The 25,075-nt window shown below is 44.5% G+C and overlaps 1 protein-coding gene across 3 annotated transcripts in view; it reads left to right on the top strand.

The window, feature by feature from the left end:
* Positions 1-1,103: 1,103 nt before the first annotated feature.
* MECOM (MDS1 and EVI1 complex locus) overlaps positions 1,104-25,075 on the top strand; it is a 566,538-nt gene continuing 542,566 nt past the window's right edge. For all 3 annotated transcript variants that reach the window (XM_030863959.3, XM_030863952.3, XM_030863965.3), the window contains exon 1: positions 1,104-1,226. In XM_030863959.3, the coding sequence (XP_030719819.1) occupies positions 1,190-1,226 (37 nt within the window). In that variant the 5' untranslated portion in view covers positions 1,104-1,189. The remainder of the gene's footprint in view (positions 1,227-25,075) is intronic.

The following is a 25,075-nucleotide window of genomic DNA, read 5'->3' on the forward strand; positions in this document are numbered from 1 at the left end:
TCCTTTAAGAGGTCCCCATTTCTGCGTGCCCACTTCTTTGGTAAATCCTGTAATTAAAGCAAATTTCAACAATGTATTTTTTAAGAGGTGTGGGGGGATTTCTCCCCCACCTCCTCCTTCTTGTGACCCGGGAGGTCGTGGGTTTAAGCGAGTGAGTGAAATTGCAGGCAGGCTGAGCTGCAGCAGGAGGCGACGGGGGCAGCGGTGGGGGAGGCCGGAAGGTGACAGCCGACCTCAGGGAAGGCAGAAGGTCTTGGATGTCAAATGCCCAAGCTTTCCGGGACCTGGGAATCAAGGGTGATCATCACTACTTGGTGAGAATAGACCAACTGATATGTTACAAGGATGGCAGAAAACGTTGGCATTACACCTAAAGTCAAGGAAGAAACATTTATTCTGCTTTCAACTCTGAAAGCAGAAGCTGCAATAGCTTCAGTAGCAGTAACAGCGGCAGCAGATTTCCCGAAGTTCAGGATGATTCTCACTTTCTCCTGGATCGCTCGCCGAGAGTCCGGTCCTTCTAGTTCTTTAGTGTGGGAAAGATTTTAAATGTCCTCTCCCCTCCCCCCACTTCTTGCTTTTCCCCAAGGACGGTATAGAAAATTTCCTGCACTTTATGTTGGGATAAACAATAATACTAATAATACAAGCTTACTGGTGATTCCAACACGAAATCAATCATTTGCCCTAGTCTTTTCATTTCTTTCTTTTTTTTTTTTTTTGGGCGAGGTGTCTGCTCCCCTCCGACTCCCTGTGCTCGCTCCCCGCCCCCCGCCGCCCTCCCCGTGGCTCCCTTTCTCCGCCTCCTCGGCGATTGCCATCTGACAAGATCTCCAAATCAAAGTGATAAATCGCTCCAAACTTTTTTTGGCGGCGTTGAGATGTTGGAGGGGCGTCTAGCGCGCATGTGCGAAGGTGTCCAAACTGACAATGCTGGAGAGATAGCGAGTGTGGATTGAGAGAAAGGGAGAGAGGGAGGGAGAGAGAGTGAAAGAGGGAAAGACAGAGAGTGAGTGTGTGTAAGTGTGTGTGTGTGTGTGTGTGTGTGTGAGAGAGAGAGAGAGAGAAAGAGAGAGAGAGAGAGAGAGAGAGAGGAGAGGGAGGGAGCGAGAGGGAGAGCAAAAGAAGGAAAAGATCCAAGAAAAAAAAAACCCAACCACACACCAGCGGCTGCAGGACTGGGCACAGCATGAGATCCAAAGGCAGGGCAAGGAAACTGGCCACAAGTAGGTGCAATATCCCTTTTCTATTGGCTTTCACCCTCCTCTGCCATCTTGCATATCTGTCTACAGCGCTCCGGGAGGGAGCGCGGGGCTGCCTCTCGCGCCGGGGCCCCGGGCGGAGGGCAGGCGCAGAGCAGACCCAGCAACCTGCCGGTCTCAGCCTCCGCGCCGGCCGCCCGAGCTCTCGCTCCTTGTTTGGGCACCAGAGGAGCCGGGGCAGCCCTCAAACCCCGTGCACGGACCAGCTGTGGCAACCCCGGGGTGGGGGCGGGGTGGGGGCAGCAAAGACCTGGGTGGGAGGGAGGAGAGAGCGCGAGAGCGAGCGGGAAGGGGTGGGGTGGGGTGGGGTGGGGTGGGGTGGGGGGTGGGGGAGAGGAGACGCGAGAGTCTCCCCCTCCCCTCTCCTTCCCCCCAGGCGGAGGAGAGTTGCCTCTGGCCAACCAGCTGGTCCCGGGTGTGGGAGGGGGAGCGGGGAATGGGGTGGGGGGCGGGCTGGGGAGAGGAGGCTTTTCGCGTCTGGGTTTGTTTCTGGGGTTTGGGGTGGGTGGCAGGCTCGCAGGGAGCCTCAGTGGCGGCGGCGGCGGGCATCAGTGGTTGAGTTGGGAAAAGTTGCGAGGCGGCCGCTGGAAGTTGCGCGGGCTGGCGGGCTGCGCCGAGCGGCAGTTGCGGTAGTGGGCGCTGTGCGCTCGGCCGTGCACTTAGGCGTGCGCGGCGAGGCGGGAGGACTGGGGTGGGGAGTGGGGGAGACGAGGGTGGAGGCTGTAGTCTGGTGGGGGTGGGGTGGGGAGGGCACGGGCAGAGCCGAGCTACCGGCTCAGCAGAGCTGCGGGCAGGTGGGGAGAGAAGAGGCCCCGCGAGCGCCTGGAGAGCCGGGAGTGGAGGGCGCACAGCCAGCGGCGACAGCCGCCGAGGAGAAGGAGGCCGAAAGGGCGCGCTCCGGCCCGCGAGCTCCAGGCTGGCTGGGCGCCGAGTGACCCCCAGGGGGCGGGCTGCAGGGACACTGGGCCGTGGAGAGGGTACGGCGGAGCCTCCCGCGCTACTTCTGGACGTCTCGGGTCACTAACCCTCCCCGGCGCCCCCTGCCTGCCCGGCGTGGAGCGGCCTTCGTCACGCGGGACAAGGGCTGTTGAGTTCGGGGCGGGGGCGACGGTACGCCCATCCCCCACTCTTCTCGCAGAAGTGTTGGGTGACTTTGCCCGGCCTTGCCGCCGAGCCGACACTGTCCGAGAAAGCTAGAGCCTCAGCCGGGACTGTAGGCGACGGGACTGGGTTTGTCCAAATGCTTCTACCTCGAGTCTAAGGGTACCCAGCGGTGCCGAGAACTGGAGCAATCTGGAGCAGTCCAAAGCGCTCCTCCTCAAGGTGTCAGCACGCGGGGCTGGAGCAGCCTCGGAAAAGCAAAGGCCGCCGTTCCCTCTTCCCCTCGCTGAAAACAGAACTCTAATTGTTTTGCTTGTGGACCAGAGAAAGTAGAGATGGGGTGGTGGGGTGGGATGCGTCCCTCAAGTGAAATCCCCAGTCTCTCCCACCCCTGCGTATTAAAGCCAAGTACGCCCCGCGCCTTCCCGCCTTTGGTGTCCCCGCCACAGCCGCGCGGCAGGCAGAGGCACCTCGGCGGGCTCGGTTTCTTTGGCGGTAAGCGTCCGCGGTCTAGCCCGGCGAGATGCTGTCATCCTAGGCGTCTTTCCAGTGCTTCTTCCAGTCCTCACCCAAGCACTCCCTCATGCCCAAATACGTTTCCTTTCGCTCTGGTCTCAGGGATCAACCTATGTATAGGGCTCTTTGGGTCATCAGTTCATCTAATTCTCTTTCGGATATTGTTCATTTCACTTAGCTTGGATAGTGTCAAAGCGCGCCAGTGGAACTTCTATTTTTCCTGTTTGCGTTTAATGGGGCCGATGTCTTTATTTTCATCTGAGGAGGAATAAATGTACATATGCTCGGAGGCCTGGGGGCTTCAATTCTGACTGAAGGTTAGGCGCGCGCGCGTGTGTGTGTGTGTGTGTGTGTGTGTATCTGTGTGTGGTTGGGGGGACGAGACGGGGGTGGGAGAGCCGATTTCAACGCTGCCTAAGTTGTGAAATGAAAGCCGAACGCTTCGCGCGCCTCATTGCCTGGTATCCGCCGAAGTGAAAGCAGAACACAAAACCCTTCGAATTTCTTGGGCAACTTTTCCGACTATTTTAATTACCAAGTTGTACGCTGCCGTATTAAAACATTCCCGCACGCACAGGCCACTCAACATCCAGAAACCGAGCCCGGTTCCCGATCTGATGATACTTGTCATTCATCCAGAGGAAGACCCGTTTATTTTGTCTCTAGTGTTTCTAAGGATGCTGCTGCGGCTTTCTGATAACTAGATGCGAACTCTTACAAACTTTTCTTGCTAAGCCTCAGGTTCTCGCTCGCTGCTCCAGCTGTTGCCGCCGCGGCTCCCTTTCTCAGACAGGAGCGCTGCTTTATGCAATTCTTCAGTTGCAGTCTGGGTAATAAAGGAAATCATATTAAAACTAAGGATTTTTTTGTATTTTAAAGCGCTATTTCCTTCCCCAGCGTAGTGCGTGAGTTTCCTAGCGCATGGCGGAGACAGTCGGTTACCCCTGCTGTGAATCTAACGAAAACTTCGTGGCTGTGTCTGCACCGGTTTCTTTCTTTCTCTGGGTTAGGAAGAGGCAGTGTGACCAGCATACTTTAAAAAACAAAACCACCTTTCTTGTTGCAAAAGTAAACATTGCAATGGAATCAAATCACTTAGAAACAGTCGTTTTCTTGATAGATTGTTATTCTTTTTGTGTTTTGTAAATTTCTTTGGTGGCCAAGTCCTGTCGCGATCTTGGCTGTGGTACAGCATTCCATGAACCCAAACTAGGGACCACAGACCCTGAAAGTACCCGCTGAAGTTAAACTCAGACTGAATGCACAGCCTACTTCCCAACTTACAGGGCTTTTTTTTTTTTTTTACACAATAGTTAAAACCGATAAATTGGTTGCAAATCATTTGGGAGGAATAAACCATTTCATTAAAAAAATAAAGAAGGGAAAAGCAAGAAGATTGACATTTGTACTGTCTAAAGCCCTTGGCCTTTATTCCCACCTTTAAGAAAAGAAAACTAAAGCCAAGCAGGCTCTGGCAGCGCCGTGAGGCTTCCCAGCCGTTTTCTTGGGCGGCAAGGACAGCACCTGGGCCGTGCCAGAAATGCCAGTTGCAACTGTTTTCTTCTGGTGATGGGAAAGAAGTGAAGCTGGATCTGCCCAGCATGTCTAGGGCCCGAAACACCGAAGGAACCCCACTTCCCTAAAGTGACACCCGGCAGGGTTTCAATCACAGCAATGAACGAGTTGCAACGAATAACCCCCCTCCGCCTTAGCTACCGGGCCCGCAGAAGTCTCGTAAAGACCCAGAAGGCGATGCGATTAGCAAGACCCCGGCAAGGCGGGAAGGGGGGGGGCACTTGTTGCTTGTACACTTGATCTCTGTTTAAAAAGAGGCTCTGAAGTAGGTAAGGTAGATGACGACCCTTCCGCTCGCGCTTTAATTCCTCACCTTAGCAGCCCAATACCTAAGATAGTAAAGGAACCGCAAGCCCAGGTTCCAGCCTCCACTGCCCCTATGCCCAACTGCTTGCGTTTTCCTTCATCCTTAAAATAACTCAGATTAAAACACAGAGCTTTGTTTAAAACACGTATTTTATTTGTTTACTTCAGACTGCTTTTGAGGAGGGAAAAAGCGTTTGCCCTACGGAGGCAGAGGCCCCTTTTAGGAAGGCGGTTAATTTGCCATTACTTGACCATTACCCTGGCTTAGGACTTCTTTATTGCATTTGGCACTTGGAGCGCAGTCTTCCTGCAGCATTTTGATGTGTTTCGCTAAAAAAAAAAAAAAAAAAAAAAAAAAATCTGTGTTTAGGGGAAGGTTAACAACGCTTTTCATTTCCCCCTCACACTCATCGTCAACACTGTGGAAGGGGACGGTTCATTAGCTACAGGGGCAGGAAGCCCGGAATAAAAGGCTCCTTTTTCAGGTTTTTATTTGTAGGGGCTGAGGAGTCGCAGGTCTGGGTGACGATGCGCGTGGCGGTGTGTGTATAAGTGTGCGTGATTGTGTCTTTTGCGGGGGGAGCCCAGCTCGCAGGCTTTCTGAGTAGAGTCCTCTCCTTACTGCCCGGGGCGCGGCCTCCTCCGCAGACATTTAACACGTAGGACACTAATCGAATAGAAATGAACGCGTCATTCCATGACATTTTTACTTTCTTCTTCTTTTTTAAAAGTTGATGGTAATAATTCTAAGCAGTTTTTCTTTAAACATCTTGTCGTTTGGGAGTTTATTTTATTTCATTTCTCCGAGTTGGGGCCAGGTTATCCGAGGCTGCAGAAGTTGCCTGGGGTAGGAAGGCCACACAGCTGGGGACTCCCGGCTCCGTCCCCCCGGGCAAGTAGGGAAAAGGAGGGCAAGAGAGCACCGACTCGTTGCCCTCTGCACGCCTGGCCCAGGCTCCTCTCTCCCCACACCTCCTTCGTTTTGCCTCTGCTGGAAGCGGGCCCTGAAGTGGGGAAACTTGACTTGTCATCTTCTGGCCAATGGCTCTTACCCTGTTCCCAAGGTACTCAGGGCCTGGCAGAACCCTATTCCCAAGAGCTGGGTACACCCTCCCACCCCTCCCATCAGAACCCGCTGTGATGGGGCCTGGGGGTGGAGCTGGGGAGGCCCTAGAGAGCAGGGAGGCAGTGCTCCCCCAGGCCTCCCCACACCTCCCTCCTCCCGCTGCTGGGCTCCTGGCTCCCAAGCTCAGCCCAGAAAGCTTCTTGCCTCTTCATCCTGAGAGGTGCTGCGCGCCTGGCGCGCTGCTTCCCTCGGAGCCGGGTTTGCATTGACCGTGTACAGCACAGGAACACATGCGCCCTCACACACACTCACAGCTCAGGGGTTCAGGAACATCAAGTGCGGAGGGGGGGCACACACTCATTCACTCTTCCTGGCAGGGCAGGCCCCTTCCTAGCCCACCAGGCAGGGAAGAGAGGGGCTAGTGGGGAGATGGGGCGGGAGGAGACAGTCACACTTTAAGGACGCCAGGCACATTTTTCTGGAGAGGTGGTTAACCCTTCCTGGGCTGGAAGCGAGGCTCTAGGCCCTTTCTACAAAGATCTGTGGAGTCTGCTTTTCTTTTCGGCTGGGTGGCCCAGTATGAATCATTAGTTCCCTTCCCACTCCATTTGCCAAGGTCCTCTTTCTAAAATTAGATTTTCCCCTTCCCACTCTTCTGGCCTTCTGAGTTTACCAGGGAGTTCTCAAGGAAATTGGCTGGGTAGTGAGAAGAAGTGTGAGGAAGAGGATAAAAATGAGACAAACAAATGGAACAAAACACGAGAGGGGAGAAAGGAAGAGAGAAACAGCATGTTTCTTCTTCCAGATCCCCAGTTTGCACACAGATGGGTATTATATTTTTTCCCCCAGTAAATGAAAAAAGTGTAATCCTTGTTAATTACCTTTGCTTACATGCCATACAAGAAACTTCAGAGACGTTTCTACATAAGGAAGAAACTGTTTACAAAACTCTTTCAAAAGTGTGACATATTGCTCCAGTTCAGCACTAAAAAGCTAAACACACTTACCCTCCTTTGAAGTGCCCTGGCTAGGGCAGCTTATTTGAGTGCGGTTCAGATATTGCTGTGGGTATAACTAATGGCCTCTACCTATTTAGCTCAAGTGGGAGGAGAGAAAGCCCTGAATTCCTTGTCCAATGGGTCCCTCTGGAGACTGGGTTCTGGCTCCTGGCCAGTTCTGTACAATGTCAACATTGAATATTTGAATTCCCAGACTCTATTTAACAAGTTTCTAAATAAATAAACTCATTGTGTGTCTGTGTTTAAAATTATTTCACCTCTTCCATAAAAGCTACAGCATCTTATTACATTGGCCTTGCAAGTTGATTTTTAAAAAAATAAACAAACAAACAGAGCGTAAGGCATTTTAATAGGCAGACCTGAACAACATGTGTGTTTTGCAAAGACATTCTCTTACGTGTGGCTGAGTAGGTGCTATTTAGAGGATCTTGGGCTGTTCTGTGTGATGTGGTAGTGAATTATGTTAAAAAACCAAGCTAAGTTCAGAAAGTCAGTGCAATATTAATCACATACAAAGGGAGGCTTGACTGTGTAACTGTACTGTCTTTAGATATTTGATAATGTTGCCTGCTGGGTCCTACAGGACAGAGAGCTTCACTGATGTGTCCTAAATGGCTATCTGTAGGCTTCTGCACTCCATAAGCATTGGCAGGTGTGGAACTCTGCCCAGATGGAGTTTTGTTTCTGGGCATTTTTATTCATCTATCTTTGTCTGCCTTTGTAAGTTGGAAGGGGTAGATACACATGTGTTATCCTAATATTTCAGTATGGTTTTGAAATGGACCACACGAATCCTACGTTTTTACTAATCTCTCAGCATTTGAACATCCACAGCATTTTTATTCAGATGGGAACATACTTGTTCTAAGAAGTACACACTTAATTAAAAAGAAAACGCAAGTTCTGGTCCTCTTTAAAGTGTGGACCCCATCTGGAGTTGTTAGGAAAGGAAGTAGAATTCACTCTAATTTATGTGGATAAAGGACAACATTATTAAAAAGAATGGGATTTGAAAGGGCACATAGCAAAACCTATAACATTTAGCTGGTAACTTGGAGATCTCAAAGCCAAGAAAAAAATACCACCAACCCATGCAAACCCTAAAATAGATTACAATGACCTCAGCCATTTTCATTTTCAAAAATAATAGCCATGATTAAAATGGGGGGGAGTGTTTTACTTGGAACCGTACTCTTCTGCATTATTATAAAAGCTGTTTTGTGGTTAAAGAACTGTTTCATTATAGAAAAAAAAAGCAAGTGAATTTTAATCAAATTCCTGACTCTTCAAAAGCTCTCGTTCTTGAGTTACTTCTTACTTTGATTTTAGTTATTATTCTTATCCATCCGCAAATGTGCTGCTCTTGGCTTGTGTACTCAGCTAAATCCTTGACTACTAACTTTTGAAACAATTCTAAAGGAGAAATCTTATTTAGAGAGGCGACTTTTATTAATTCTTGCAGTCACACCTGCCTAGGCCTCGCTGGCTGTATAATAGGAAGGACCAAAGCTTTCTTAACCTGTTCAAGAACCTGCGTAAAGGAATTGATTTTGTAAGTTAAGGTTGTTCCAAGTGTGACATTTATGAAAGTCTTTGTACATAGCCCTTGGTGGGCTTTGGCGATGGGCAGGCTTAGGAAACAAATAATTGGTGAGCAGGAATGAGCCACGTTTCCTGGTCATGAACATTACCAGTGTGCTCATCAGAGACTGCATCTGGGTGTGGTCCCTGACTGAATAGCCAGGTCATCTTCAAGCTATTGAATGACTCTGAGCTCCAGGATCTTTCCTTGTAAAGTAAAAGTTACAGTACCACTTTCTTGGGCTGCTGTAAGGGTTAAACGGAGTAAAGGTACCCATCATACCTCAGTCACAAGCTGTCATTCAGTAAATCTCAGTCACTTCCCTTCTGATAGATCAGTTACATTTTCTGAAGAGGAGTTTTTAGACATCCTCCCCTCATCCCCGTTCTGTTTTTATGCAGTCTCAGTTTTAGAAGTATTTTCATGTATATAGTAAGCAGTTTGTATGTCCCCTCATAAATCACACCCTCAGGATAAACGGGCGTCATATCTGAAATGTGGGCACATCAAAACTGTCTACACCAAGCCAAACTAGGCAGTACATTTATTCTGAAAACTTGAGAATCTTCCTTTGCCCTTTTTTGGGGGAGGGAAGGGGCACTGTGTGAATAAAGTGACTGAGATGTCAGCTTTGCTCCCCAGGTGCATGTACACAGCCTAAATTCAGTTGTGCGTATCCTCCGTTTGTCAGGACCCCTTGTGTATGAAAATTTTACTCTTAAGGCACTGAGTTTTGTAAGTCACTTTACTACTCTAGCTGAGTTGCTCTTCTCTAAATGAGAGGATTGGACTAGAGCAGAGCTTGTAAACTCAAAGTTGGCAGGTACGACAAATGAGTGAGGCAAGGTGGTATGCGCACTAGCTCTCTTATTTTTATTGAAAATTTTGGCGCCCAGCCTTTGTACTCCAGAACAAGAGGCAGTGGTAGGGCTGTGGCAAAAGCTGGGCCTTCAAGACTTCTCTTAAGCTGCCCCAGCTTGCTTCCGCCATTTGGGAAAGGGCTCCCAGTGCCGCTAGGTCTTCCTTTGTTTTGGTGAACCAGAACACACATTTATTAAGTTCCCTGTGTTACATGGGTGCGGTTTGTGGCACCCCAAAACAATGACGATAGTAACATCAAAGACCACTGATCACAGATCACCATAACAAATATAATAATATGAAAAGTTTGAAAAACAATGAGAATTACTAAAATGCAACACAGAGACATGAAGTAAGCAAATGCTGTTGGAAGAACAGCACTGATAGGCTTGCTTGAGGCATGGTTCCCACAAGCCTTCGAATTGTAAAAAACCAAAATACCTGTAGGTCTTCCATTTTTAAGAGAAGCCACATATCTGGATTATTCTGTGAATTTTTCTCCAGTTTAAAATGTTGACTCAATTTAAACAACAACAAACAACATTCTGCGGGCCCAACCAAACACCTCTGTCTGTCATGTGTATAGTTCATGGACCCTGGTTTTTGCAATGTCTGGATTAGATGATTTCCAAAGGTCCTTCAAAGTTCCAACATTTTACGATATCCACAAGGCTTCCTGGATATTACCTTGTATTTTTAAGATCTATATCTTCCTCCTCCTCCCCAAAGTTACTGTGTGTGTGTGTTTTGATAGGTGGAAGTACTTATTACAGAATCTGATATCTGGCCATTTATCTGGAAAAAAAGTCTTTCTCAGCCATGTTGTGTCTTTCTTTCCCTCCACGCTGCTTCATCATTAATTGGCTTAAGAAAATAAACTGAAACACTCACTCCCCATCTCATAGCCACTGGCTGCCATTCTTCCTTATTTCTCACTCATCCCAATTCTTTGATTTGTGGGCTAGGGGTTGGGCAGTAAATCATTAGCAGACAGTTTTCTGTGGTTTTCCTCAGTGGGAGAAGAAGTCATTTGGCTACTGTGGGTATAACAGAGGAAGAGTTCACCCCTGCCCCCTAGGAGGGTCCAGATGTTACGTCCTGTACATCTGTAACTGTAGAACCCAACTGACTTTTAAGACATGAACCTAAGATGGAGAAATCAGTTTTTAAGGGACGGATGTATTATTTGACAAGAGTGGCTCTCCTTGCAGGAAGATTATACATGTCAGGGAGCATTTGAAAATAAACACACATTATTGTGTTTATGGTCATGATTTGTATTTCTAGCAGAAGTGGTGGGTGAAGAACAGGTAAAATTAAATCCTGGGGACTAAAAGCGCCAAGTATGGGGACGGAATACTGATACAACCGATTCTCCCAATAAAGTCTGGAAGAAGAACTCTGTAATATCTAACTCAGCACTACAGTCAAGGGACTGGTCAATAAATACTTGTTACTTTCAGTTAACATTGTTGGAAGAATCATCACATAAAGCAATGCTTGTAGAGTAGTGATGAACCATGCTTGTAAGCATTATACGAGGGTTATGAGATACCCAGCTCCCAATTTTTACACCTGATACTGAAGCCCAGAATTTTTAGCCCGGCCTTTGAGGACCTCCCACTCTTGAGTCAGATGGGGATTCTGAGCCCAGGTTCTGAGTTAGATTGGCCTGGCTTTGAATCCTGACTCCACCATTTACTAACTGGGTGAAATAAAGGTGAGCCAGTTAATTTTTCTGTGCCATAGTTTCCTTAATTATAGACTGAAGATATTTACTTCATGTGAGGATTTGATGAACTAATGCATTTAAAGTGCTTTTTTTTTTTTTTTTTTTGCGGTACGCGGGCCTCTCACTGCTGTGGCTCTCCCGTTGCGGAGCACAGGCTCCGGACGCGCAGGCTCAGAGGCCATGGCTCACGGGCCCAGCCGCTCCGCGGCATGTGGGATCTTCCCGGACCGGGGCACGAACCCGTGTCCCCTGCATCGGCAGGCGGACTCTCAACCACTGCGCCACCAGGGAAACCCTAAAGTGCTTTAAATATACTAAGAACATGTTATTATTATTTTATAAAATTTTCAGGCTTATTTGTCTCCTTATCCAAATTAGTCCATTCAACCTGACCCGTTTAATCATTTTACTTCTCTCACTCTCTTGTCAGCCCAGTCTTGTGTTTCCATTTCCAACCTTTGGCCACGATGTTGCCATATTCTGTAGACCTACCCATACTGTACTTTGACCATCAATATCTAACTCCTTTAAGATTTAGTTTAAACCCTTCCTTCTTCATGAGGTTCATCCTCATCCCTCCTGTAGACGTGCTTTCTCTATGTCTTTTCATTCCAATAGTATGGAATTATTTTTACCTATCATCATTTGGGCATTTTGTTATAAATTCCTTGTCTTCACTAACTGTATCTTCTTTTTCGAGCTAAACTGTAAAACTCCTGGAGAGTCCATTTCTGTTTTGTACAGTGCCTGTTTCTATGTTTTGTATATGGCAGATATCAGTATAGTTAGGTGATGGTGTTTAGCGATGGCCTTTGGTGGATTATGTGAACCCCTTCAATTTCTTTGCCTGTAAAACCTTCGTAGTCAGGTAATGTCAGCACTAGCACTCTGGGATATTTGACACTTTAATTGCATACTAAATCCACAGTTGGCTTATTTTGACAGTGATAAACCCCCTGGAAAACACATTTGGAAAGTAGAGTATTATTCCTAATTTTCACCAATAAATGCTACTCATTTTGCCAGTGCAGGTATAACCCATGGCTTCTCACTTAAATTACAAATTGTTATTGATCCACATTTGATCTTAAGGTTTATCAAACTCTGTACTGTACCTGGTTCTGGAGACTGTCAGTGGAATCGAGGTAGAGGTGGTGAAACAGTTTGTGGACTCATGTAATTCCTAGGGACTTGGGGGTAGTCAGCTTCACAAAGGTCACCAGAAGCCCAGTTTTTAGATAAATTCTAACTCTAATTCAGGCAGTACTAATAGAGATCATAGCAACAATAATTTTGCTGCATATTTTAATGTTCATTTATAATGAAAGCCTCTTTCAATTTAAGGCTGACAAAATGATGTTGCATGAAATCTTATTTAACTGATCAAATTAATCCCACCCACCCAATGGGGCCCCCTTAATTCAGATGCAAGCATGTCTTTCTCCCCTTGAATCCCTACACCCCTTCCCCCCCCCCCATCGTTTTACAAATCTCTCATCTCTGTGGAGAAAACAGGGCTATTTGTGCCTTGGATAACTGTCCTCAAGCTCTGAATGATTGCAGGGTTTCAGTTCCTGTTAGAAGTTTTCTTCTCCCAAGACCAGCCTGATGTGACTTTTTATTTTATATTGGAGTATAGGTGATTAACAATGTTGTGTTAGTTTCAGGTGTACAACAAAGTGATTCAGTTATACATATACATGTATTTATTCTTTTTCAAATTCTTTTCCCAGTTAGGTTATTACAGAATATTGAGCAGAGTTCCCTGTGCTATACAGTAGTTCCCTGTTGGTTATCCATTTTAAATACAGCAGCCTGTACATGTCAATCCCAAACTCCCTAACAATCCCTCTCCACCACTCTTCCTCCCAGAAACCATATGTTCGTTCTGTAAGTCTGTGAGTCTGTTTCTATTCTGTAAATATGTTCATTTGTATCAATTTTTTTAAGATTCTGCCCCTAAGCCATATGATATGATATTTCTCTTTCTCTGTCTGACGTACTTCACTCACTATGACAACCTCTAGGTCTGTGCATATGGCTGAAAATGGCATTATTACATTTAATCAGTGGGGTGTGACTTTTTGTCCAGCTCTTAGAACTGCTTTTAAGGCATTAGGAGGCCCTTTAAATAAGGGAAGAGACTAAGAACCACGATTTTTAAATTTTATTTTACATATTTATTTATTTTATTGGAGTACAGTTGCTTTACAATGTTGTGTTGGTTTCTGCAGTACAGCAAAGTGAATCAATTATATGTATACATATACACCCTCTTTTTTAGATTTCCTTCCCATTTAGGTCACCGCAGATCGAGTGTATACAGCAGGAAGAACCACAATTTTATACTTCGGTGCTGATTATAGACTTTACCTTTGGCAGGAGCTATGAAATTTAGTAATACAATGTTTCATGATAAGATGATAACAAAAATGGAGGGATTGAGCAACTATCTTTGTATCTGGAAGCATCATGGTTTTTAACCTTGTTCTGGGTCTCAGACCCCTGCAAGAACCTGATAAAAGGTATGAAGTCTCTCTCTAGAAAATACAAATATGCATACAAATTTTCATGCAATTTCAGTGGTTCATGGACTGCTAAATTCCAGCCATAGGTATTATAATGGTTCACTCATGTGACCAGACTTGCTGTACCCTAGTATGTTTGTTATATAACGTCTTTTAAGTCTTTATCAATATTTTTTCATTATTTTAGAAATATTTTTTCTGCTTACGAAATTTATACTTGTTCTAATAATTTAAAAACTGCAAAAATTATCACACAGGAAATGAAAGTTCTTGGTAGTTTACCCTCTTTTGTCACACACTGCCTGCAGATGGCTACTATACACCGTTTAGTGTGGTGCATCTATTAGCATATATATGTATATATATATATATATAAATTTATAACTTTTTACAGCGAGTTGCTTTTTTCTATTTAAAAACTTAATCATATACCTTTGACCCTTCCCCGTCACTATGTATCAATCTAACCCATTCTTCTAAAGGCAGCAGATCCTCCACTGTTTGGACGTGACACATTTTACTGAACCATTCCCCTATGGATGACATTTGAGTAGTTTCCCGTTTTCAGAACAGGGCAGAGAAGTTCCCCAAACCAGGACTCTAAGGGAAAATGAAAGTGAAGTGTACAATTAAAGGAAGCTCACAGTTCAGGGTGAAGTGTGCTGGCCTCTGAGCCGTGGACACAGTGGGGCTTTGGGAAGGTCATGGAGGGTTGCCTCACTCTGTCAGGACAGATCAGATTTCCAGGCATCTTTACCCACTGAGGTCCAAGGGTCAAAGCCAGAGCTAAGGTACATCTTTGTGAGATCCACTGTGATATATCACTGATATTTCAAGCTTCCTGGATTGTTCTGGACTTCATATTTATGCCCATTTCCATTTTCTGCTGCTGCTCAGAACAGGCTATAGCTGAAATCAATTCACATACCCCTAACTGGATAAGGACAAGTAAGTTGCCACGGTTTCAAATCTCAAGTTTTTGTTTTTAAATTACGATTTCTTTGCATGTACATTATTATCACTCTGTCCTATCCTGTATATACAGCTTAAACCAACGGATGGGACTAGATAAATGCAGAAGGTTATCGGAAGCCAATCAAAAATTTATTCGTGTTCTTAAAAAAATGACCCACAATAATTTCTAACCTATGAATTGGAAAGATTTTCTCTGGGTAAGCGTGCTATGGGAAAAGTTTTATAATGGAAACTGTCTCTTACTTTTAACTATAGCATCAAAAATATGACAGTATAATGTTACACACTAAAACCCATCAGATGCAAAATTCTAGTTTTTGATTATAAGTTATAAACCAGGCTAGAGAGACTTTTGAAAAGTGGTTTTCTTTGGCAAGGATGTTGTTGATTAAATATAAAAAATTCAGAAAAAATTAGTTCATCCCATTCCTTTACACAGAAGTTTACAAAAATGGAATAGCTGGGTTTTGGTTCTAGTGGGAACAACTTTACTTATTAAAGCTCATTGGATTATATTAGACTAAAAACACACTAGACATTTTAGATTAGATTTGAAAAGGCATCATTCAAGGAATCAAAATTTAGTCATATAAATCTTTTTAAGAATTAATTTACGTTGCAATTTTGATTCCTTAGAGTACAGTATTTGTTCCAAATTCAAATTTTTTTTTCATGGAGGCATAAAAGTTGTTCCATGGGGCATTACTTTTGTTAACATTTTCAAAGCATATTTGAAATGAAATCAATCAAATCAACTCAATAACTAGCTATTGAATGCCTAGTATATATAAGGCACAATGAACAAAACCCTAGAAACACTCACTTTCCTGAAAATATTGAACATCAGCACTTGACAAACATACCCCTGACAATGGTTTATTAACTGAGAGAAAGATCACTGTGTGCCTGTTGTTGCTCATCAATGACCACATTGTGGTTTCATGAGTCTGGAATACTGAATCCTATGCCTGACTCTTCACATATACTGTTAACGTTGTGAAGCCATATACCCAACAAGCTGCAGTGCCATTCCAAGTATTGGGGGTCTTCTATTTGAAAATAATACCGTACTTCATTTCTCTTAATACCTGTCAGATGTGGAGGTCATTGCTTGCCTCACTAAATTACTTACGTGTTAATGCTGATGTGGTTTCCATTCAAGATACTTGAAAACAAAACCAGGCCTTTATACCTTTATAAATACTTGCTGTTGGTGACTATCTCTTATCCATTAATTCAACAACTGTTTATCAAATGCCTGTAATTCTAGGTGAAGGGAAGGTGGCAGCGCACACACACACACACACACACACACACACACACACACAGGCAAGGCCCCTGCCTACACAGAGCTCCCATTCCGGGGGAAATAAATGTGTATGGTCATATACTTCCAGACGTTGACTTGTGGTATTGAGGAAATTAAAGTAGGGTAATTTGCTAGAGAGGAGCCAGGACTTATTTTAGAAGGGTGGTTGGAGAAGACCTCTCTGAGGAGGTGGCATGTGAGCAGAGAGTGATGAGAGGAGAATGTTTATTAAGTGTTTGAAGTGTGGCATATTGACACTTATGGCTGGCATATTCAATCTCCCTGGTGCTCTAACCTAGGGCAGAAGCAGACAAGGTGTAAAAGTATTGTCATTGGTTTCATTTTGTAGAATGCATTTACAGATACCACGTAAACTTTTAGCTGGCTCCACAGCCTAGGGGCCAGCACAAAGGTTTTTGTGTATCTTCCTTTATAGATGGAGGGAGTGGGAGTTTTGGGTTTGATCTGTAAACACTAGGTAGGTGGCAGCATCAGAGAACAAATTAGGTTTCTGAACACATAATTCAGTCCAGTTAAACAAATATTTATTGAGCACCTATTTAACAGCCGGAGCCAAGCACTGCGTTGGGCACTGAGTATACAAAGAGAAATAAAATCGGTTTCCTGCACTCGAGGAACTTACAGTCCATTGGGAGAGACAGAACATGTGGATAGATGGTTTCAGTACAGTTGAGTCACAATGATCTGGACAGTGGTATGTGACTGACAGTGTACCTCGTTTCACATCTATTCTGATAAAAAATTCTTTAACCAATAACCCTCTAAGCTCAGAAAAAAACATGTTTCAAATTTGAGGGTTAAAAGTTTGCATGTGTGTAATGCATTTAACGACCTATTTCTAAATTTAGCTTCTGAGAGTTCAAATGCCTAGGATGGCGGGCATTTGTATATTAGATGAACAATAAAATATTTCTTGAAAGGTCCACCCATCACATTTGTCTGTAGTTAGGGAAACGCTGATGGCAGGAACGGAGTAAGATGCAGAGTGCTTGAGGTGTGTGCCCCATAGCCTTGGTCTGCACCTGGGCAAAATGCTCTTCCCACCCTCACCAGTTTAGAGTATTTTATCCCTTGTGCAGCTAGAGCAAACTTTCCAATCACAGTTCAAGAAGAAGTTCTTTTTCGAGGCTCTCCAAGGGTTTCCTCCAACTCCTTGCCACTGTAGCTGTGTCTGAGAGCAAAGATCTTATGCCCAAATTGAAGTCTGCATGGTTCAAAAGGTGCATCTTGCTTTTAGCCTCAGTTTTCATCTGGTAGAAGATAGTGCTACCCAAAGACAGACAGGACTAAACATCGTGCTGTGCTGTGTGTATGTGTCTGAGCTAATGTTCCAGCCTCTAGGTTTGGCAGAGAAATCAGTGCATCCAACATCGTTACCGCTGGGCACAGTTTGAAATCCTGAGCAAGCTCCCCATGTGCCTGAATGCATAAGATGCTAGTGATCTAAGCATCCTTGTTGATAATGTTGCAACATTAAAACAGCAGCATAGATGTTGTTTGACTCATGAAGTAGCATTGTATCTTTGTTTCTTTGACCTAAAATTACTGGGTAGATGAAACTGAAGGGGGTGGGAAATGTCAAGGTAAAAAGCGATATCCATCCAGGGCTTTCAAAGGGCCTCATGATCTATGTATCAGATCTCTCTTCCTGCCCTTGAGTGATGGTAATCTCTCAGTCACCAAGGTTTTACTCTCAAGAAAAGAAAATACTCTGATACCTAATACGATGAGCTGCACCTTAGGAAACCTTGCAAGTGAATCTGTGGCATTGGCCAGGACTTGTACACTGCTTCCAGGGTGTATGGACCACCACCATTTATTTCCTTCTATCGCTTTTGCCTGATTTGCCTGGATGGCATCATAACATCTCATTATGTAGACTTGACAATTAGTAATAACTTCACTAAGAAGAAAATGCTCTCTGCAGCATTTTAAGCCCTATCTACTTTGAAGATAGGTTCTGATTTTTTTCTTATGTGTGTTCAGCTCAAAAGTCCAGAATATTCTGGGTACCATGGCCTGTTTTCTGATGGGTGATGCTGGCCAAGGAGTCAGGACATAGTTTGAGTCTCAACTTTGCTACTCGTCAGCCTGGTGTCCTTGGGCAGGGTTCTAACTCTCTGAGCTCAGTATCCTCAAGTATAAGATAAGAGCAATAACTACCTCTGCTTTGGCTTCCTCCAGACTAGTAATGCTAAAAATAAGAGGACATATGTGTAAGCTTTTGTAAGTTGTAATGAGCTGTGTGAATTTAATGTGCTTCTAAAAATTATAGAATATTAAAAATGCTAGGTGCTTCCCTGGTGGCGCAGTGGTTGAGAGTCCGCCTGCCGATGCAGGGTACATGGGTTTGTGCCCTGGTCCGGGAAGATCCCACATGCCGCGGAGCGCCTGGGTCCGTGAGCCATGGCCGCTGAGCCTGCGCATCCGGAGCCTGTGCTCCGCAACGGGAGAGGCCACAACAGTGAGGCCTGCGTACTGCAAAATGAAAAAAAAAAAAAAAAAAAAAAAGCTAGGGAGGGAATAAGAATGTAGACTCTGGAGCCACATTGTTGGGCTGACATCTTGGCTCTACTACTGCCAAGCCATGTGGCCATGGACAAACTACTTATCCTCTCTGTGCCTCAGTTGCTTCATCTGTAAAATGGAGATGATTTACAACAACAACAAATGTCAGTACTAGTGAAGATTATTGAGTGTTCAGGTGTTATGAGGTGACTTCTCACACCTCTGTGAGGTAGGCGATATTGTTATCTTGGTTTTGCAATGAGGGCACTGGGGACACGTGAGTCCTTTGCTCTAGGCCCCTCAGTTCCGAGCACAGAGCTAGGATCCAGTCTGGATTTGCTTTACACCAAAGCCTAAGAACTTAATCTGAACACTCCACTGCCTTATTTTTTTTTCATCCAGAAATAAAAGTGGAACATTACGTTGCTGGAGCATTCCAGAGCTCATAAGGGTAATAAGATTTTGGTTAGAGGACACCTTCATTTAAAGAGATGATTTCATACAACGCTTAGTAAAGAGGAATTTTGCCTCAGTTTATATGAGTAATCTTCTCTATGACAACGGCTGGTTATCTCCTGTCTTCCACTTTCTTCCCAGAGTCATCTGCAGTGTGGTTTTCCATCACTTTATGTTTTTATTTTTATTTAGGGAACTCTACAAATCTTTGTTCAATGGATGATTTAGGAGAGGCTTCATTACTTCATTACCTGAAATCACAAGCTAATTACACCTTACAACTTACTGGTGAATGGTGCTGGATTCAGATTCACATTTTCTGAACAATGCACCGTGACTGTACATTTGCCCAAGGTCACCAGTGTATTTTTAAGGCAAGGAAAGCAAGCCACAACTTTACGAGTCTTTCCTCTGTGCGCAACATCTAAAACCAAGTCCTGTTCACCCATCCTCGACTTTGTTTTAGTATCCAAATCACTTGGACCTTGCAATGAAGTATTCGGCTAGTTGCATCATTGAGTAATCTGTGGGATTGAAATAAGTGGAGGGCTAATAAGGTCTCAGATCTAGTCCTTTGCTTTTAAAATTTTGGTTTGTTTTCTATTTTGGGGAAGAAGGCAGTGGACAAATTAAGAGAAGATACAGTGATTCAAATGTAGCTGCACAGAATCACTTGGAGAGCTCAAATATACCAATGTTTGGGATCTACCCCAAACCAATTAAATCAGAATCTCTGGGGGTAGGGCTCAGGCAGTGGGGAGCAGTGAGTCCTGGATATAAGAAACTGGGAAGAAGGGGGTCATTTTGATTAAAGAATGAGGGAGGTAGCAGAGTTAGTAAAGTGGCTCCAAATGCTATCTTTGGGGGTGATTCCAGGTCTGTATATGTTTTAAGGTATGGCCTCCTTTCTGTTTTTACAGGCACAGAATTGGAATTTGGAAATATTTTCTTAGCACTTGGCTCCATGAACTTGCTTTCTGCCTATGATTTCTGACCTTTGTATCAGTAATATATAAGAGCTTTCTAGTTGTGAAAGGCCACTGTTGAGGAGACTTCATCACAGAGGATGGATGATCTTTTGAGTCCAGGAGCTGTGATATCTTTTTGACCATTTTGATCTGGTAGCCATTTCTAAGGAGACAGTAGTGTTTTTCAGATTAAAAAACAACGACAAAAACAACCCAGACAAAAAGAGAATCACCAGCTGCTTGGTGAGAGAGCCCTTTAATATTGCTAGTTTCTTTTGTCTTTTGGTTTTCTAGAAATCCCAGACACAAATGCTCTACTAACCTTCCCATGCAAAGGGAGTGCTGGAAATTCCAGAGAAGGCAAGCAGGGAAAACGGAAAATGAATTGTAAAAAAATAGATGTCTCAGGCCAGGAATGTTAAGAAAGCAGAGTAGGTTTTCAGGCTGGAATTGCCCTATATTTTAGAAAGTTTGGATGTTGAATGCCAGTGACCCTTATGCTTGGCTGGTTTTAATAAATGCTATCAGTCACTCACTTCCTTATACAGGAAGATGCATTAAATAAACGTATTGGATGTTGTTGGATGGTCCAGGTATGTTCAGTTGCACCTGAGTGCACATTGGCTCAAGGTGCCCAGTGGTTCTGGAGGTTTCGTTGAGCTCAGTGGGATGGACACCAAAACAGACCATGTGAAGAAACATAGACGTTTGTGTGCACTTGTGGTGAAGGAGAATGGCTTTACTGAAAGACAGGATTGAGCCGGCAGCAAGGCATGAGTGTGTACTTATAAAATGTGTTCTTTTTTTTTTTTTTTTTTGCGGTACGCGGGCCTCTCACTACTGTGGCCTCTCCCGCTGCGGAGCACAGGCTCCGGACGCGCAGGCCCAGCGGCCACGGCTCACGGGCCCAGCCTCTACGCGGCACGCGGGATCCTCCCGGACCAGGGCACGAACCCGCCTCCCCCGCATCGGCAGGCGGACCCCCAACCACTGCGCCACCAGGGAAGCCCATAAAATGTGTTCTTGTGTGGATCTTTGGACACTTGAGGGTCCCTCCTTCAGTTTTAGTTTAAGTTGTACGTTTCAAAATTATTAACCATGATGCCCAAATCCTCTGAGGAATTTCATTTGGATTCTGCTGCTTATTTCAACAACGATTACTCTAATTGCCCCTTTGTTTTTTCTTTCAAAATGATCACTTGCATTTTCCAATTGTTAGAATTTTCTTCGAACCAGGTGTAAAGGGATAAGGTGGTTCAGACGTTTAAAAAAAGAGAATAAAGCCATGTTTTCATAAGAGCTTTTGAATGTTTATTTTGATTATAATGCCAGTGTAAGATGAACATAAAATATAAAATGCTAGGAACCGAGAGTATAATTTTCTAGCCTCAGGAGTGGGGCTATAGAGTCACACATATTTGAGAGAATCTGTGTATTTTAAGAGCGTTATAAGCTGCAGTGCAAGAGGGGTTTTGCAGCAAAATATATGGTCAACGAGAGAAAATAGAATGATTCTATTCTGCAGCTGAGGCTTGAAATAAGGAAGACGAGGCGTGGAACAGGGAAGCGATTTCTTAGCTACCAGAAGGCATATCCCCTTTGCTATCAGGGGAAGTTTTGTAACTTATTTTCTGGGAGTGGAATATCTTTAGCAGAGGGCCATCCTTTTCACTATGCAGAAATCACTCATTTCATTCTCATTGGTAAATATTGTTTCTGCTATAGATCTCCTTAAATACGGTTGAGATAAAATAGAAGATTCCCCAGGAGAAGAAGGCCCAAGGCCAGGACAGAGCTGTCACGGGGCCCTCAGTTAATGTTTAGGAAGCTTCCCTTTGGGGAATGATTTTGTATGAAAGATTCTTTTAATAATTTTATATGTGACTGATTTCTCCCTTATGCAGCTTCTGTTTTGAGAGTAAGCAGAAGGAAATGGTAGTAATAACAAAATTGGTTTTTGCTCATTCACACTTTTTTGCCGTTCGGATTATGGGAGTTGTGAGGTGGGAGACTGGATGGCAGAAGCAAGACTGTGGAAGAAAAACATAGGTGTGTGGGAGAGAGAGGATGTGCAAGGCGGAGCAAACCGGACGTGCTTCTAAGAGGATCTGTTTAGAAAACACAGTACTCAGGGCTCAAGACTTAAACATTCATATTTGGGGATTCACACGTCTCTATTAACAGTTCTGTGTGAAGGAGGTTTAACAAAAGCAGATTGATGACTGATGTAATTTAATTAGACTCTGGCCTCATAAATATGCAACGTTATTTGAATGAGAAGTTGAATCCTTCAATCTCTTTAGAAAAAAAGGCAATTTGGTTTGCTTCAGAGTTGGTTGCAGACATTTCCACCCTGGTATATAAGTGGGTAAAATAATTGGGTAATTTAAAAATTAGAAGAAAGGCAAAATTTGATTGGCCAATTACAGTAACCATTTGTAGACATTTCTTACCCTTCCTTACAGCTCTGATTTCTTTTATCCAGTTTTACAATGACAGTTATTTCTTTCCTGCACCATGCCTTCTGTAATAGCTCGAGAGATGCTATTAGGTTTATGGCCCCTGATAACTTCACTCTGCCCCGAATCCTTTGAATGGTGGGTTACCAGCACATCCAGAACAAACTATTAAGACTTTATAATGATACTAAAATCAGTCCGTTGACCAAAGGCACGTAATGCTTTTTTGGATGAGGTAGGGGAAGGGAGTGCGAGAGTACTTTTTCTTTTGACGTTTGTTTTGAATAAAACTCTGGTCAGGGAAAATACCTGAGACCACGTGAATTGATGGGCTTCCTCTCTGGGGAAATTTGGCAATGTTGGAGGCTTCTCCATAACCATGGAGACTCTTCCAGCCCTCTGTCCTTTTCTCTTTGTCTTCTCTGAGCTGCTCTTTACTTCTAGCCAAGAGTCTTTCCTTTTCACTTTCTTTGTTCTTAGTTGGCCCAAGAACATACCTTTTAGTTGATGAATTTGCAATTTTCTTAACATTTCATCAGTTACGCGGCAATTTTTAAAACCCATTTGCGAATATTTTCCTTCTCCCTTGTCTTCCCTTCACATTTGAAATGGATAAAGCAGAAGTTTTATTTTTCATGCCTACTTTCCCAGTCACCATCTGCACCATCCTTGGACCCTCTTTAAGCCATTCTGTTAGATTCTTTTCTGAAATGAAATATATGACTAATAAATAGGAAGGCCCTTACTCGTGATTGATAACTACTTTTAGAAACACTGTCATTTGCAATTCATTAAATGCCTTATTTGCCATTTATATTTACTGGAAATTGATACTCTATGTATTAGTTGTTTCCCAGTGACGGATCACTGGTAAATGTATAATTAAAAGACAGCTTAATTCTAATTTATCTTCATTTCTCTTTGAAATAGTTTTACAGCTGTCATATGGACCTTCTTCTCCATTCCAATGCATTCCCACAATTGTCCTCTCTTATTTCTTTTCTTTTCTTTTTTTTTTCGCGGTACGCGGGCCTCTTACTGTTGTGGCCTCTCCCATTGCGGAGCACAGGCTCCGGATGCGCAGGCTCAGCAGCCATGGCTCACGGGCGCAGCCGCTCCGCGGCATGTGGGATCTTCCCGGACCGGGGCACGAACCCGTGTCCCCTGCATCGGCAGGCAGACTCTCAACCACTGCGCCACCAGGGAAGCCCTGTCCTCTCTTATTTCTGAATTTCTTTCCTGAGGGCCATGTCACTTTGTCAGAAGATCTAAATACAAATTCTGCCTCTGCCACTTGCTATGACACTATGGACAAATTGTTAATAGCCCCCAACCTCAGTTTTCTTACTGGTAAAGTGGGAGTGAGAATACTTATTTTGCAGAATTGGCAGGAGTTTCTAATGAGTTAATATACTGGAAAGTACTTTGTTAGCTGAAAAATAGCGTACACGTTGGTATTGAATTAGCCAACATGGTCCTCTAGCTCTTCTGAATCAAACACTTGTGATAATACCCCATAACTGCAGATTACAGATATATCATAAAATAACTTGCAGGGAAAATGAAAGGCTGACCACAGACATGCAGTGAAACCTTTGATGAACAGGGCCAAGTCTCCCCACTGCACAGGAGTACAGAAGGTACAACCTTATCAGTAAGCAGTTGGCTTCATGGGGTTAAAGTCACACAGAAGTGCTGACTCACCCAGATCTATGCCCCATGAAAATAGAGAGCAGTCGGTACACTGACTAATTTTCTTTCAGCCTGCCGTGCCCTGAGATAACTGTAAGTGCTTTCCTGTTTCTTGTCACTGCTGTGACTCCAGCTCACCCCCTTAGACCTCAGCAACTGGCCTCCTGACTCCTCAGTCTTGCTCTGGTCTGGGGTTTTCACCAAATGAGTCTTTCTCGATCAGTGAATAGATTTCCTCCCATTTTCTTCCCCTCTCCCATCTTCCTTATCTCCCATCTCAGGTCGGCCTTTAGCATCACAGGGGGCAAGGCACCTACATGGGAAGACTTCTGCTCACCCAGTGCAGATTCTTCCTGCCGGTGGAGCCTGGAATGTCACTGCCAGGGCTTCAGGTGGTTGGTCAAAAGCTTCCTGGGGTCTGTAGGAGAATGTTGATCTTTCTCTCCCACGGATGGCTGATCTCTTCCAAGTGAGGGCTTTCATTGGGCCAGGGAGAATGATGTAAGCTTGGAATCACCTCTTCACAATTTGGGTGAGGTCAGATCTTGTCTCTGCTTTAGCAAACCCTGGCTTAAGGGAGGTGTAGGTTTTGGGGTTTTATAGTAGCTCTGCAGCCTTGGACATCAACTTCACTTCTGTAGGACAGAGGTGAGACCACCTACCTCATAGAGGTGTTGTGCTGTCTTGTGAGATTGTATCTGTATTACGCCTGGCACTCTGAAATTCTCAGTAAAATCCTCCTCTTCAGTCCTATGTCCTCTGTAAAGCTGCTACTATCACCACCTACCTTTATAGATGAGGGGCCCCCAAAGTAAAATCAAATATCAGAATAGTGTGGAGAGATGGACATTCTCCTGTAGATAGATTTCTCCTCAAATTCTATTAAGGTATTGATTTTTTTTTTTGGTTTTGCCCTCTACTGACTGGCATCTCAGTAGTAACCATCAAAATTTTAGAATAGTAAAAGACAATGTTTTGGAAAGGACTTTTCTGTTGCTTTTTTTTTGCGGTATGCGGGCCTCTCACTGTTGTGGCCTCTCCCGTTGCGGAGCACAGGCTCCGGACGCGCAGGCTCAGCGGCCATGGCTCACGGGCCCAGCCGCTCCGCGGCATGTGGGATCCTCCTGGACTGGGGCACG

The sequence above is a fragment of the Globicephala melas genome, chromosome 4 (assembly GCF_963455315.2).
Source record: "Globicephala melas chromosome 4, mGloMel1.2, whole genome shotgun sequence".
Classification (NCBI taxonomy): domain Eukaryota; kingdom Metazoa; phylum Chordata; class Mammalia; order Artiodactyla; family Delphinidae; genus Globicephala; species Globicephala melas.